The sequence below is a fragment of the Hippopotamus amphibius genome, chromosome 5 (assembly GCF_030028045.1).
Source record: "Hippopotamus amphibius kiboko isolate mHipAmp2 chromosome 5, mHipAmp2.hap2, whole genome shotgun sequence".
Classification (NCBI taxonomy): Eukaryota; Metazoa; Chordata; class Mammalia; order Artiodactyla; family Hippopotamidae; genus Hippopotamus; species Hippopotamus amphibius.
The window spans coordinates 17011886-17028757 of record NC_080190.1 but is presented as its reverse complement, the minus strand read 5'-3'; the positions used below and the strand labels follow the sequence as shown (position 1 = coordinate 17028757).

General features: G+C 40.0%; 1 protein-coding gene across 1 annotated transcript in view; it reads left to right on the top strand.

Annotated features, from left to right (window-relative positions):
• The first annotated feature begins 5094 nt into the window (after positions 1–5094).
• Positions 5095–16872, top strand: part of FHIP2A (FHF complex subunit HOOK interacting protein 2A) — a 33495-nt gene continuing 21717 nt past the window's right edge. Inside the window, exons 1-3 of the mRNA XM_057735436.1 lie at positions 5095–5441; positions 12108–12186; positions 16608–16777. Of these exons, the coding sequence (XP_057591419.1) occupies positions 5397–5441; positions 12108–12186; positions 16608–16777 (294 nt within the window). The 5' untranslated portion in view covers positions 5095–5396. The remainder of the gene's footprint in view (positions 5442–12107; positions 12187–16607; positions 16778–16872) is intronic.

Below are 16872 nucleotides of genomic sequence, written 5' to 3'. Positions count from 1 at the left end.
TAGTTTCTTAGTATAGAAGTATAGGTTGAAGTTACCTTAGAATTTTGAAGGCATTGCCCCAAAGCCTTCTGACCTCCCATGTTGTTGCTGAAAAGTGTAATGCCATTGTAATTTTTGATTCTTTGTAAGACCTTTTCTTTTTTCCTATCGTTGGAAGTTTTGTAGGCGCTTTCTTTGAACTCACTGTTCTGAAATTTCACAGTAATGTCCTCTAGAGTGAGTCTATTTTCATTCACTGTTCTGGTATTTAATGAACCCTCTCAATCTGGAAACTCATGTCTTTCACATCTATAAAATTATATCAAATTATTAATTAATATACTCAATTACTTCCTCCCTCTGTTCTCTCCGATTATTCAGATGTTGCATTCGCTGGACCGGCCATCTAATTAAAAAAAACAAAACTCCCCCCCCCCATTTCCATTCTTTTTTGCTCTAGTCCAAGCTTGCTAAATTTTTTCAAGTGTATTTTCTACCCAATTTTATGTTGTTTTTTAAATTTCTATCATATTCTTTTTTTTAACCATCATCATATTTATTATATAATACCCAACCATAAGGCTCTACCATACTATACATAACTATCTAATTATTAAAAGATATGTACATTTCTTACATTTTTTTAGCTTTAAAAATAATGCTGGATTTGACATATTTTGTACATAAAGTTGTTTCCACATTTTTAAAAATTTCTTTGAAATGTCTGTTTTATTTTATTTTTTTATATACATATTTTTATTATTTAATTTATTTATTTATTGGCTGTGTTGGGTCTTCGTTGCTGCACATGGGCTTTCTCTAGTTGTGGAGAGTGGGGGCCACTCTTTGTTGTGGTGCGTGGGCTCCTCACTACCATGGCTTCTCTTGTTGTGGAGCACAGGCTCTAGGCGCGTGAGCTTCAGTAATTGCGACACACTGGCTCAATAGTTGTGGCTCGCAGGCTCTAGAGTGCGGGCTCAGTAGTTGCGGCGCATGGGCTTAGTTGCTCCGCAGCATGTGGGATCTTCCCGGAGCAGGGCTCAATCTGCATTGGCAGGCGGATTCTTAACCACTGTGCCACCTGTATAAGTTGCCTTTTGACATATGACTTATGCTTTAACTCACCCAGAACACCTTAATGGAGAGCCTGCCTCACACTGGAACTGCTAGATCATGGTCTCTTCTCCCAGGAGGAATAGGATGGAGACGACGGCTGCTTTTATTACTATTGTTGCTGAACAGCTAGACTTCTTCTAGGACACTGGGAATTTCACACTGATCTAGAACGAGTTGTTCAAGGAGGAACCCTTCTTTCCTTCATTTTCTCTTCCTTTTCTTCCCTGAGCACAGGTTGGTCTGAAAGTCATGCCATCCTCAACTTCTTTGTTTTCCTTGTAGTGAAAATACCACTCTGCTGGTGTTGGAGGGCTGCCTGCAGAGGTGGGAGGCAGCTGTGGCTCACCGAGGAGACAGGGGCACTGGCCTTGTTTCCACATTTTATCTTATTTCCTTACAAGAGAATTCCAGAACGGAGTTACTGAATAAAATGGAAGTTCACGGTCAAAGGCTTTTAATATACACCACCAAATTTTAAAACAATTTTTGTTGGAGTAGAGTTGATTTACAATGTTGTGTTTCTGTTATATTTTTTAAAGATTTAAGTTCATTAATTAATGAATTAATTTTTTGGCTGTGTTGGGTCTTCGTTGCTCCCTGTCGGTTTTCTCTAGTTGCTGTGAGTGGAGGCTACACTTCCTTGTGGTGCCTGGGCTTCTCACTGTGGTGGCTCCCCTTGTTGCAGAGCTCAGGCTCTAGGTGCACAGGCTCCAGCAGTTGAAGCATGCAGGCTCAGTAGTTGTGGCTTGCGGGTTTAATTGCTCCGAGGCATGTGGGATCTTCCCGGCCCAGGGATCGAACCCATGTTTCCCTGCACTGGCAGGCGGATTCTTAACCACTGTGCCACCAGGGACGCTCTGTTACCGTATTCTTGATTTCTAGTCTCTTTTTTGTTCTATAAATGCTGCCTTTAAAAAATAGCATACCATTCTTATTTTACAGATACAACATTTTCCTTTATCTCTATGAAGATATTGAGGCTTTTTAAAATTTTTCTTCCCATCTTTCCCTGTCTGTTCAATGTAAGCAACTGTTTCAAGTTTCTTTTTCACCCCGTTTTTCCTTTGGGTTCTATCTTTAATGTTACAAGCTTTCCTGATGACCCCAGGCTGTGTGATCCTATTTAAGAGAGGTGCCTGAAGAAACTGAAGCTCTGAGCATGTGGACAGAGCTTGTCAACTGGAGGCTGCACTGTAGAGTTGTCTGGGTTCCCTGTGAAGGATATTTGGGTCTTTTCTCTTGGACTAAACAGATTCTCCAGAGAGGACCCTTCCTGTCTTCTGCCTGGAGGGATCAGCCTGATGACTGTATTTTGAGCTAAGTGAAGGATGAGGGTTTGGGACATGTGTCAACATTCACAAGGTTTATTTTCACTTCATCCTCTTTTTTTTCTTCTTCCTTCTCTCAGAATGAAACCACTCCCTTTCTGGGAAAAAGTCTCTTATCTTATTCCCAGGTGGAAAAAGGGCAGTCAGCTAATCTCCACTGTTTGGGGGGCACATGTATTCAACTCTAAACAAACTTTCAATCCATGCTATTTTCAGCCCCACTTTTACCTCTACTTCCAGAGGTACTTAATGCTATGAGCCATTGAGAGGCTCTGTGAATGTACTAATGTATCACTTTGGTTCTTGGTTTTCTTAATTGTTACCTTGGGATTCAGCTTTCTCAGGTCAGTCATATCAATTACCTCCTTTACAGCTACTTTCCAATTCTCGAAATGTAATTGCTATCTCATCTCTTAATTTATTTGTACTTTGAAAAATCCCTTTACTGTAATTTTAGTGGCATTTGGAAAGGGATTGTTGCTAAATTATATATATATCTCCAGAAGTCTGCCAAATTTTGAAAGCAGGTATCCTCTAACTCTATTTCTTCTTTAACTCCATCCCAACTGAGTTTCAGTTTTATGGTTTTTCTGTGCCCTTGCTGATTAAATTTTATTCAGAAAAGAATTTAACAAATTCATTTACCCTGAGGCATAATGAATGACAGAGTTTAATGTGCTATCTCTCCCCAAAGTATTTTAATTTGAGTAGGGACTAAATTTCTTATTCGCCTTAAGCCAAAGGAATAAAGAAATAAAGTTCTAATTGAGGATGTGCAGGCACCCATATCTAAGTGTTTTGGAGACCCAGGGAAGCCTTTGTTATGCTTTCTTAAATCATAAGCTACTTTGTTGAGGTAGGTCCAACTCTGCCCATGCATAAGGCTGGTGATAATGCTAGTGACATTCTAGTATGAGAGTATCTGCTCAATTTTAGTTGTAGTCCAGCTTGCATGTCTTGGAAACTACTTATCGAATAGATGAATCATCATCCTAAATATTGATATTAATCTAGAGCAAAACATATATTTTATTGTGTCTATAATAAGTATACAAAGACAGGCATCATCAAATACAAACAAGTCTAAGTAAGCCTGTTTTAAACAGACCTCATAGAATTAGTGGTTGTGAGGTATTATGAAAATACAAAACACCATATACATGTATGACAATTAGGAAAATAATTATAGTTAATAATATGACTAGCCATCTTAAACTGTGTGAATAATAACAATAATAATAAACAGTATGTACTTTTGGTTGAAGCAGACACAGTTTGCTAGAATTTGATAAGGAACACATTTCGATTTTTAGCAAATGACAGAATTTGCCTACAGCATTCTGAGGGCTACTGTATAGGGAATTAAGGTCAAATTTACCTGCTACCCAAGGATAGAGGTAACAAAAACATGGGAGAAAAGAGACAAGACTAAGTCTCCTCCTTAAATCTTGATTTCTGACCCTGTTGTTAAATATTACTATTACTAACAACAACAACAAATGTCCATGCTTTGCTTACTCTGGACTGGGCCTGTTAAAGTATTTAATATTTTACATACATTAAGGAATTTCATGAGGTAGGTGCTACTCCCCCAATTTTACAGATGAGGAAACTAAAGCACAAGGAGGTTAAACAACTTGCCACAGCGAGGGGCAGAACTGGGATTTAAATCTAGGCTACCCAGCGCCAGAGACTGGCCCTAAACACCACCCTACACTGCTGCTACCTCTTCTGCCTTTCCTGTGTTCAGTTAATTCAATGCCAAATACATATTTTCATCACCGGTTGTGCAACGTAGTCCACCCTCAACGTATCACGAATGTAATGGTCCTTTTGATAAAATGCCAATACAAGCAAAAACAAAGTTCTCCAGGATATGAAGCGTTTCATAATTTGTATCAACCCACCCTAAAATTTACCAGCCTGAATTGTGTTTCTTCAAGGCTTGACGGATATACTGTTGCACAGTATTTTAAGACGCCTCCACCCAAGTGCTTACATTGTAGCTCCACTTATCTGTCCCATGCATTTCCCTTTCCATTCTTTCCCCTTACTGATGTTTCCCAGTATCAACTGATAAACTAAATAGAAAATGCTATACCGAATGCATTTTCTAACTATCAAACATGCTGAAGATTAATAACCGAATCACCTTACCATTTGTCCATCTGGGGTTTCCTGTTTTAATGTTGAATAAATAACAACACTAATAATAATAAAGTGTTACAGTTCGCAAAGCCATTTCATCTGCATTAGCTGGTCTGTTCTAATTCTCAGCATTTAAAACCCACGGTTCCTGCTTGCTTTAGGAATACTGTGCTTTTTCTTCCCGGTCTTGCAAATCTGCCCTTAAAAGACGAAACTCTGGATTTTATACACGTATGTCCTTACGTTTTCATACAAAATTGGCATGTTTCTTCCTTTGGAGAAAAAAAAACCTGGAGAACGGCTGCATTTTTTAAATGTAAGAATGCCAGTGTCGTTGGGAGAGGGTGGCGGCTGCGCCCAGGCCCCACTCCCGCCCCCGGTGGGCCGCGGCCTCTCGGGGAGCCTCTCCCGCCCCCGCGGCGTCGGGCCTCGGGGCCGCACTGCCCGCCTGGCCTGGCGGGGCCTCCCCGGGCCGCGGCGGCGCCCCCTGCAGGCCGCAGCGGGGAGAGCGGGCGGAAGGAACCCGAGCCGAGCTGCCACCGTGTCCGAGCGGAGCCGCCGCCGCCGGAGCGTCGCGGGGCCCAGAGTCCGCGCGGAACGCCCTGCTCGGCACCCGCCACGTCGCAGCGCCCGCCGGAGCCGCCGTGCCGCCCGCGCACACCTGAAGCGGCCGGGCCGGGCCCGCCTGGGCCGTCTGCTCCTCCTCCCCGCTCCGCACCGGCCTTCACTCTGGAGCGGCCCCGGCAGCCGCAGCAGGGGCGGCGGCGGCGGATCGAGGAGCTCTCCAGGTCGTCCCGGGAGCGGCTGCTGCAGTCCCGGGACAGGATGTTCTCCAAGTTCACCTCCATCCTGCAGCACGCCGTGGAGGCGGTAAGGCCGCGCGGGCTGCGGGCGCACGACAGGCCGGGGATGGCGGCGGCCTGCGCTCCTCTGCCGGCCCCGGGAGAGCCCGGTGGCCGCGGCCTGGCCCTCGGCGTCCCCGGCTCCGCGGAGGGGCGAGGCCCGGGGGCGGGCGCTGCGGGGTCGTCGGGGCGCGGGGGCCTCGGGCCTGGCTCTGAGCGGACGCCCTGCTCTGCTTCCTGCCCCGCGCCAGCCTGGAGCCCTCTCCCTCCTCGCTCGGGGGGGTGGGCGGCGGCCCCCCGGGAGGACCGGGCCTCCCGGCCGGGGTCGGGGGTCGCCCGGTACCTCCGACGGGGACCGGGGAGTCGGGGAGCCCCGGGCAGGGCCACGGGGCGCTGCCCCGGACCCCCTGACCGTTAACCTTCTCCGCAAAAAAGTGGTCAGCGTTGACCAAGACAAAAGAAATGGCCTAGCACTGCTTGGGTTTGTTTTGTTGTGCTTTGGGGGGTGGGGAGGCAGGAAGGGGTGCTCTTGCCCGGGGGCGCGGTTCTGGCGAGCAGGCAGCCCACCGGACCGGTTTCGTGATCGGGGCGGCTCCTGCTTTCACAGGCCTTGCGGCCGAACTCGGCTGCACCTTATGGATGGGTGTGAAATAGGCGTTTGGAGGGTCTAATCGAATGCGCCGTAGACACCTTCCAAGCCCTCACACAGCACCGGGACCATCTGTTTCCTTTCTTCCATTCCTTTCCTGGACGCTCGTGGTTTTTCCTGCAATTGTACCCACCTTTGAGGATTTTAGACACCAGCATAGGGAGACATTACTCAAATTTCCTAACACTACTAATCGAGAAGTAACTAACCAGAAAATGTCTTCCTGCTATTTCAGTGAAAAGGGGGCGAGTTGCTTTACTTCGGTTGTTTTACCTTACGTTGGCAGAATTGCCCAGACTGAAAAATGCACCCTGTGAAGTTCATAACAGGCGCAGTTTTGCTAGACGTGTTACTTTGCTAGTTTTTAAAGTGTCATTCTCTTTCTATGTTCAGTTTGGGTGATATAGCACATTCAAATCTACACAACCTTAAGGGAAAAAACCAATTGCAATAGAACACTTTTTATGGCCAGATGAAAATAAAATGGATTTTTAAAACTCAGTACAGAAAACCAATCTTTAGTACAGTTTTGATTTTAAGTGCTATGTGGGAAATGTTTGAGTCATTTTAGCCCTACTCCAAGTTCTTGAGAAAATGAGTGTATCAAATCAAGCAAGACAGAGTTTTTCGTGAATGAAGAGCAGTATTACTCAGGAGGGAGATGACAGCTTTAGACTTTAAGGCGACTTTTAATTTTCCTTTCTTGCTTATACACAATCAATCTACAGCACCTTATTTTAATAATTTAACTGACGCTTATAAAAAACACTGGTATTTACATTTTATATTATTCCTTAACTTAAAATACCAAGAATCATTTAATTTTTAACACAGAATACAGTTTAATATTAATACTGAGATAATTGGGAATAAAAATTTATTACATCATTTATATTCTTTACTAATGCAGGCTGGTATTTACAGAAATAAGTACTCAGAAAAAGAAAGATGGCTTTTTTGCTCCCCCAGTAAAGACTGATTTTTGTCCTGAGGCCTGTGTTTTCTGTCTCCATTATCTTTTTATAATTGTATATGTTAGCATCTACCAAATTATCCATATAAATTGTCTGACTGGCTCTGTAATATCCAGGTTCTCTATTTTGCTGAGGTTAGTGAGAAAAAGTTAGAGTGGATTATATTCACCTGGTCCTAGGAGTTAATGCAGTGCCTTTAGAAAAGTAATGTGTTTATTTGCTTAGCGTTAATGTTTTCAGCTGTGGTACTTCCCAGTTTACCTTGATAGGAAGTTAAATCTTATGAAAAACTTTTGGCATACTCCCCCCTCCCGCCCCCGCTTTTAACATTCTCTTGGGAATGAACTCATGCATTGCTTAATAAGCCATCTTTGTGGTATTTGAGGAATATTTTTTTTTCCTAGCCCAAGATGGGTTTGCATTTATTCAGTTCTATTTCTTTGTTTGCTTGACATTTTTTCCCATGTATTAATCTTACCATTCCTCTGTTCGTTTCATTAGCTTTTCTCTATATTCCTTTTAATTTGTATGCCCAATTAACATTTTCTGATACAGTATTGCAATTATCATAATTATCAGCATTCTACAGAGATGGGAGATAATCCCGTAGGCAGATGCTGACATGACCTTTTTTCAATTGTGTCACTATGTGAATCACTAATGTTTTCTCAACCATTTTGGTATTATTATTTCCTAGGTTTCTTGATTCAATTGGATCAGCCTTCAAATGGTTTTTTAGGGTCAACCAGATACATATTCATTTAAATGGGGTTTAAGTGTAGAGTTTTCCTTATTGTTTAATTAATGGTTTCTTCTCACTTCCTGTTAGCTACTTACAAGGATGAAATACAACTAAGATATTTTCAAAGATCAGTATTTGAAGATGTGTCATTAAGCTGATAGACTGCATTTCGAATTTAGGAGAGAAAGTCACACCTTGATCAAAAACAAAAACTGTAATGTTGACTCTTGCCTCCTTTTTCAGAAATGACAATTTCCCGTCAGTATAGAAATGATTGGCCAGTAAGAGTTATGAAATGAACTATTCTGTCAGCCAGTTGCCACATGTCGCGAGTCTGAAATCAGGCCTCTCATGTAGTTAGTTTTGAGGTGGGTCATTTTAGTACAGCTTCTTCAAAGGATAAGTAAAACACCTTCCATTTAGTACAATTCAGTATTTGCTGAGGGCCTTAGCCTGTGTGAGATAATCTGCCAGGGACTAATATCTTTTAAATTCTAGTCAGTTCCATCCTTGAGGACAGATTTATTCCAAGAGGATAAAGGGCAGTGTCAGGGAAGAAAGTTTTATCTATCTCAACTAATTAATTCAATGGACGTTATCTTTCAGAATTTGAATGCAATTTTTTTCTTTTTAAATTATAGTTAAGAGTTAATGGTGGTTGGGGCCAGCAATTCCTTAAAAATCTACTCTGCACCAGGAATTAAAACATCAAGTGAAACATATGTAGTGCTTTCTTAAGTGTATTCTTTTCCAACAAGTGATCTTTAACTTTAGTCCGTTAGTCATTCTGCAAATATTTTATGAGCCCACCAAGAAAGCATGGCCCTTACCAAACTGTACACTCTAAATACATGCAGTTTACTGTATGTTAACTGTATCTCGATAAAAGTTCTTAAAAAAAAAAAAGAAAGAAAGCATGGCCCAGTGCAAGTTCACAGTAAGAATGCATTGGGAGACAAAACAGACACACAGGTTAAAGTACAAGCAGTGCACAGGAGTGTGGCCTGGCCCCTAGAGCCAGCCAGAGCAGGGTTCCAGGCTTGCCTCTGTCCCTTAACTTCTTCACTGGACAGGTTCCTTAGTCTTTGTACATTTCAATTCCTCATTGTAAAATGGAAATAATTATACCCATCTGATAGAATTGTTATGAAAATTAGAATGTGATAGTGTATATGAAGTGCTTAATGCAGTGCCTAGCACAGAGTAAGTGATTAATAAGTGTTAATAATTATTATTATTTGGATAATTGTTTAGCCAGTGAGTTATATAGGAGGAGGGGAGCAAGCACTTAGGATTGGAGTAGTTGGAGAAGGCTCCCTGGAGGAAGTGAGACTTGAGCTGGACTTTGGAGAGGCAGAAGGAAGAAGGATGTCCGGAAGGTTGCGGGGAGGAAGAAGCATTTTCAAAGATCTGGGCATGCAGTGTTCATGATACACGTGAGACAGCAGATGTGGCTTTGAGAACACTGGTTCTCATCTGAGTCAACAATTAGATATCAATTGTGCGTGGTAGGCATTTTGGAGAAAGTCCAGGTTTCTAATTACAAGTAGCATTTCTTTGGACAGGTCAGTTAATGGCTCTGGGTCTTAATAAGAGTTTGTGTGGGAAAAATCAGAGTTTATTGTGAAAATTTAAGAGCACATGTAAGTGTAAACTTTGTAGCACTGTGCCTGGCACAAAACTACTCATTAAATGGTAGCAACTGCCTTGCATTCACTCAGTAAGTGTTACTGAATGCTTACTGTGTGCCATTGTTGACCTGGAAACTGGGGGCTCAGTGATGAACAAGATGATATAACCCTTGTAAACTCACTGAGTTTACAGTCTGGTGGAGGAGATGGATAACTCAACAACTACAAACATGGGATAAGGGCTGGGAGAGAGTGACCAGTCCGTCAGGGAAGAGGGTGCCACATGTGTGTGTGGAAAGGACTACATACCTTGGGAAGGAAGTCTGGCAAGACTTCTCAGAGAAAGTGATATCCTAGTTAGGTATTCAGGTCAATTTTTGGTTGAGATAGTGGTTGATCGCATGAATTTTCAAAAATTTAATCTCGGTAATGGAAAAAGTTAACTCAAATTAGAATTCTCTCATGCTGATTCACACATTTCTCATTTCTTCCTGTTTTTTTTTTAACCCAGAGCATGAATGTTTTGATGTAATGATAAAACAGGTATTTTGCATATTAGAATTCAAAATGAAAGAGGCACGTTTACTAGGAGGTTTTACTTAAGAACGTTTATTCATGGTTGAACAAGATTGTTACTAAACTAAGTTGTGAGCGATTTAGAACTGTCTCACTGTCTATATAAATAGGTTTCTCATTTAAGGCAAATTTCTGAGAGAGATTCACAAGTAAGCAACACCATCCTGCTTTGAATTTGATTGTAAGAGCAAAGATCCTAACACAAATCGTGTAAGACCTCTGATGTAGTAACTTTCTTTGTAAACACAGTTAAACCCTGTGGGTGAAATAATCTGAAACAAGGATGCTGTAATTCCTTATATACCCCGAAAATTCCCTTGGAAAAATTTAACAAATCATAATATTTACACTTAAGAAACTAGGTTCATTTTTTGAAACATTTCATTTGGGTTTGTCCCAATTGTTAATACATGATTAATAATAATTGTTAATACTACATAATGCTTGTGTGTAAAAAAAAAACCATGCCCAAAAGCCAAGAGAAATTTTATATATTTTGAGAAAGATACTAAAAATAAGTAGCTGATTAAAACACTTTTTAATCTAAAAATTTCAGGAAGATTATTTTCCCAAGTTAACTCTTTCCTATTTTTCTTTTTAATTTTTTCCTTAGTCTCCTGCAAGTTACTTCTTTCCCCATGTTCTTGAAGTATAGTAATCCCAAAGGTTTTAACTCCTTTGTTAAAGATCTTAAAGTCTTTTAAAACTTTTCATAGCATTCTATTTGGAAATGAGATGAATACTTATATTTTCTTAATTCAGTGCTACAGAGTGGTACAAATAGGCACATATGAAAACGCTAGCATTAAGATGTTGATGATTGCTGAAAAGTTTTCAGGTCCATTCTTTTCCTAAGTATGGTTCATCTTCTGGATTGAAACAAGGTGTCATGACCAGTGTTTATGATTTGCTCAATAGTTTGGAAATTGTTTTGACAGGGTTTCGAACTTTGAGGTCCCTGCAGGAGACACCAGAAATCAAAATAGAACAAGCAGAAGTATAGGAGTAACATGACCTCTTAGGTCATCTGTTTAAATGAATATATGAAAATGGAAGATTACGCTACCATAGTTCAGGTTCCCAAAATAGAAACCTATTTGTTCTTAAGTAAACTGGGTCAACTTTGTACTTTCTGACCAAAATTTGTTGATGATACTAGGACTGAGAGAGTGTTCTCTCTCTCACTCTTTTTAAGGACAAGAAAATGTTGTAGAAGGTACATCCAAATCTTTTTCTATCCATTTAATACCCATTTGAAATACCTGTAAGTTTGCTATGAGATGGCTGAAGGGATAAAATTTTGGTCTTAAAACTTCTGAAGTAAATCTCAAAATTGTAAAACGTTTTTGACTTTGTGGAATTTAAATTGGTAATGTGTTGTTCACGTAGTTATTTTGCTAAAAATATGCACTGCCAAATCTAGGCGTAAAAAGATTCACTTCTGTATGTCACTGAAAATAGGGAACAGTTTTAATCTGACTACAGTGTTGACTTTGGTATATGTTTTAGTAGTGGTGATGTGTAACTAATTACATAACAGATTTTTACTGTTTTGGATTTCAAAGTCCTAGGTACAAAGATCCCTGGTTATTGAGAATTCCATTTTACTGATAGTTTAGTAATAGAACATTGTGTTTTCATTTAACACTTTTACTTTTGAAGCCATATATAATAACTAGTTTCAGGGAAGGAAAAAAAAAAACCAATACTATAATTTAATAATAAAGCTGATAAATGTATTTTTCCTCTTTCTTTTTTAATTTTTTTAACTTTTTAATTAATTAATAAATTAATTTGGCTGCACCAGTCTTAGTTGCTGTGTGCAGGATCTAGTTCCCTGACCAGAAATCAGACCCACGCCCCCTGCATTGGGAATGCGGAGTCTTAACCACTGGACCACCAGGGAAGTCCCTATTTTTCCTCTTTCTTAATAAATTATTTTTACTTTCTTGAATTTGACTTATTTTGTTTCTCTTTGATATTTGACATATAGAATCAAATTAAAGCTCACCCCTTATTCTTATGCTGCTTTTGCATCATTAGTAGACAAATACAGAGTTATACTTAATGGGAAACTTTTAATGACATTTTCTTAATTGTCTTTCTGTGTGTGTTTGTGTAGCTTGCACCTTCTCTTCCTTTACAAGAAGATTTTGTTTATCATTGGAAGGCAATTACCCATTACTACATAGAGACTTCAGGTAAGAAACAATGCTAATATTAATTATACATAAAATTTGTGAAATGCTAAAATACATTTCAAACTAGTTTTCACAGTTATTTTACATTAAACTTATAAACTATTTACTCTTATGGATTTATTCAAAAATATATCTGTTGAACACCTACTAAGTGTAAGCGTTGTTCTAGGCACTGGGAGATGTAACAATCAGACAAAAACCTCTGTCCTTACAGAGCTTATATATTGATTGGGAGGAAGCAAACAGTAAACAGACAAGTACACATGGTGTGTCAGGTGGTAAGTGCTAAGGAGAAAATGAAGCAGCCTAAAAGGGATAGAAGTGTGTGTCTGGGGAGTGGGAGTCAAGGGCAGATGGCTATTTAAGATTAGAGAAAACCTTGTTGCCCTAGGTGACTTCTGAGTGGAAGTCTGAAGGAAGGAGGAAGCAAGCCTGGGTTGTGGGGGGAGGGGAGAGTACCTGGAGGAGACGTCCCAGGAGAGCACCCAGTGCACAAACCCTAGGCTGGAGCGTGCAGCACTTGGCACATGCTAGGAACCACAAGGAGGTGTGGCTGGAGCAAAGTGAACAAGGAGAGAAACGGGAGGAGGTGACGTCAGGCAGGTGAGGGGTGCAGATTCACACAAGGCCTTGTAAGGCATGGTAAGGACTTTGGCTTTTACTCTAAGACGGGAAGCAATTAGAGGGTTTTGAGTGGAGGTGTAACATAATCTGTTTTAAAGGGATCACTTTGGCTTCTGTGAGAAAATTAGATTGAAAGTATGCAGAGGTGAAGCTGATAGAATAGTTAGGGGACTATTGCAATGGTCTGAGAGATGACGGTGGCTTATACCAAGGGTGGAGGTGGTAAGAAGTGATCGTACTCCGGGTGTATTTTGAAGAAAGCTTTGTTGATGGATTGAATGTTGGGTATGAGAGAATAAGAATCAAGGCTAACTTCGAATGTTGGGGCTTAGGCAGTTGGAAAAATAGAAGGGCCAGTCGCTGAGAATGGGGGCATTGCAGGAGGAGCAGGTTTGTGAGAGCATCTTGGACGTGTTTGGTTTGAGACACCCATTATACATGCAATTGGATATGTCAAGTAGACAATAGGAAATAGGAGTCTGGAATTTAGGGTCTAAACTGGACATACGGAATTGAGAGTCATCAGCATCTAAGTAGGATTTAAAGCCATGAGACTGGGAGAGATTATCTAGGGATAGCTGAGGATAGATGGAAGAGAGAAAGTGTTCAGGAGCTGAGCCCTTGCACTGGATGTTTAGAGAGTGGGAGAATGAGAATGATAGTAAAGGAGATACTGCTTTTGCCAGTGAGGTAGCAGACAGCCAAGAGAGAATGGTGTCCTAGAAGCTGGAAGCGGAGAGAAGGACCAAAGTGTCAAATGATGTCACGTTGATGAAGACTAGGAATGGATCATTGGATTCAGCCATGAGGAGCTCATCAGTGGGCTTGATAAGAGCCCTTTTCAGGAAGAGAGAGGAGACTGATTGGAGGAAGTTTCAGAGAAAATGGACAGAGGATATAGATATAGGCCATGTGTGAAGTGGGAAGACTGCTCTTTTGAGGAGTGTTAGTGGAAAGGGGAGCTGAGAAATGGAGCAACAGCCACAGGGAGATGTGGTGTCAAGGGGGTTTTTTATTTTTTGTTTAAAGATGGATGGTACTTCCATTTGTACTTTGGTGAGAATGATCCAGTGGAGATAGAAAGGTGGGTACAAGAGTCATATGAGATAACTTCTGAGCCATATCCTTAAGTTGGCAAGTGGGGTATGGGATCCTGGTGCACTAGTGGAGGCTTAGTCTTCATAAGCTTGTGTCAGTTCACCCATAAAATGAAGGCAGAAAGAAGAACATATGGGTATAGATGCAGGAAAGGGGTAGACGTGGTACAGGGAGTCTCAGGAAGTTATCTTCTGGCTGCCTCAGTTTTTCTTAGGGAATAGGCTGAAGAGTGAATATGGGGAAATGTGAATAAATGAGGTCAAAGGTTGGCAAAATATTTCTGTAAAGGGTCAGATAGTAAATATTTTGGGCATTGTAGGCCATGCAGTCTCTGTTGCAACTATTCAATACTGTGATGTAGTGCAAAAGCAGCCATCAGCAATACATAAAAGAATAGCATTCCTCTGTTCCGATACAACTTTATTAAAACAGATGGCAAGCCTGGGTTTGTCCCGTGAGCTGAAGTGGCAACCTCTGAAATAAGGAAATAGAGTAACCTTGCTACGTAGCACTATGGGCTTCCTTGAGGAATATGTAGGTAAATGCTAGTGGATGTGCAGATTGGACACATGTTTTTTAACTAAAAGGAGACGTGAAAAAAAAGAAAGAAAAAAGAGAAGAGAAAGAAAAAAAGAGAGAAAGAAAGAAAAGTTGATTTGGCAAGCTGATGGGGTCATAGATAATTCTTTAAACGAAAGAAATGCTTCATATTTGTGTAATAAGTGAAAATCAGACTATATCTATATATACACCTTTAAGTGTAAAATATAATTTCTACCTTAATTTGGATGTTTAAACAGCAGATTTACAGAAAAGTTTTTTGAGAGGAGCTGCCTTTTCAAATGACTGTTCTTAGCTCCTGTGAATTTTTTGCCCCTCCATGATCTTAAAGAAATGCTTTAAAGGAAAGCCTATGAGTTCCTCAAATGATTTTTTTTTTTTTTTGCAATCTCGTAGCAGAAACAAGTGTGTACATTACAATAAATTATGGGACAAAAAAGTATATCAGGCACAGAGAGAGAAGGAAGAAGGGAGAAACAGGAGGCAGTGTCTGACCTGGGCTTTAAAGGATGAGCAGTAGGTTTTCAGGTAGATAAGGAGGGCAAAGGCATTTCAGGTAGAAGGAGTAGCGTATGCAAAGGCTCAGGATCGAAGCATGGTTTGGAATGATGAGAGCAGACGACAGAAACTAGATCTTCTTAGGAGCTAGGATTTTAATCCTGTCAAGTCGAATTTACATTTCATTTATTTCTCAAAAAAAAAAAAAAGTCTTTTTGTTATTTTTGTCCATAAATAAGTGTAATCAAACCATGCTTAAATATTCATTCTTTCCTGGAATGTTTATATAACGTCTGCAGTAAAACAGGTGAAAAAAAATTTTTTTAAAGTAAATTTCAAACAAAATTACACATTATTTTTTATTAGCCCTAGGATACTCATTTTAGAAGAATATGAAGTAAGACATCATAAGTTAACATTTCTTGAATTCTTACTACGTGCTAAGGGACTGGGCTTTACACACATTATTTCGTTGAAATCATACAACAGCACTTACTGGTGTTGATTAGCTCCATTTTACAGATTTCGGTGCTGAGGCTTAAATAGTTTGCCCCAGTCATCCAGCTACAAGTGACAGAGCCAAGATGTGAATCCAAGTTGTCCAACTCTGGGTCTCATGCTCTTAACAACTATCCCATACTATATCAAACTTGGTACATATATGTCCTCCTGGGAAGCAAGAGTGACTGTTCCTCTTTCCATTGTTTACTCCAAGAGGCTTTAGTGTTATGGTTTAGTCTGTGTGTACGTACGTACATGTGCATATGTACGTACATGTGCATATGTACAGACAAAGCTTTATATCACCAGATACATAGCATACCAGGATTGTGCTGTACAAACTGTAGCAGTACTAAGCAAAGGACAATAGAGACATAAAAAAGAACTTGTCATTCCCTAATATATTTTGTATTTAAACATTCTATAAAACTTCACATTTATTAAGAGTAATTTAACCCTTATACGATAAAGATAGGTTGATGAAACCATGTGTTTTTGATATGTGAAAAGTATCCATGAATTTTTATTTTGAAAAAATCTGTATTTTATAAGAATTCTTCTGAGAAGCAGCTTTTACTTTGGGAATAGATATCTGCTAATGAGAGGAGATGTCAGAAATTTTTAATGGAGGGTTTTTCTTTGGGCTCCTCGTGTTTTCAAATCTGGAGATGAATTGGGGACAGTAAGTGTCTGACTTCCCAGTGTTACAAGGCAATGCAGTAGTGATCATAAACAGAACCTGTCCTCTTCTCACATCCTGCGTTATTTAGCTTGACATTCAAGGCCAACCCATTTCTGTATAAAGAGATGTAAAGTTTAGATCTTCTGAACTGGCTAATTGAAAAAAATGTTTTTACTTATAAGTGCATACAGACGTCTGGTGCCACTTGTATTTTTTCTGATCGGGTTCCCATTTCCCACATAAATGGCTCCTTTTCTAAATTATTATGCATGAATAGTAGCTTATAGAATATCTTTCAGAATATAGATTGTTTTTGGATAAGATAGAAACCTCACTTAAGTGTGTGTAATTCAGATTTTTCTGTTTGAATAGGAACAGGGAAATATAAAGACTATTTTAGGTGCAAATGTGCAGTTTAAAAATGTTTGAATATTTGATGAATGTTTTTATTGTTTAGATGATAAAGCCCCAGTGACAGATACAAATATTCCATCTCATCTGGAACAGATGTTAGTTATCTTGGTACAAGAAGAAAGTGAACGGGAATCTGGAGAGACGGGGCCATGTATGGAATATTTACTTCATCACAAGATCTTGGAAACGTTATATACCTTAGGCAAAGCAGATGTAAGTTCCTAATCCACGTGACATTCTTAGGCATGTAATATATGTATTCATGTCTTAGAGATAAAGAAGCTACCAAGCACTAAATTTAATTGTAG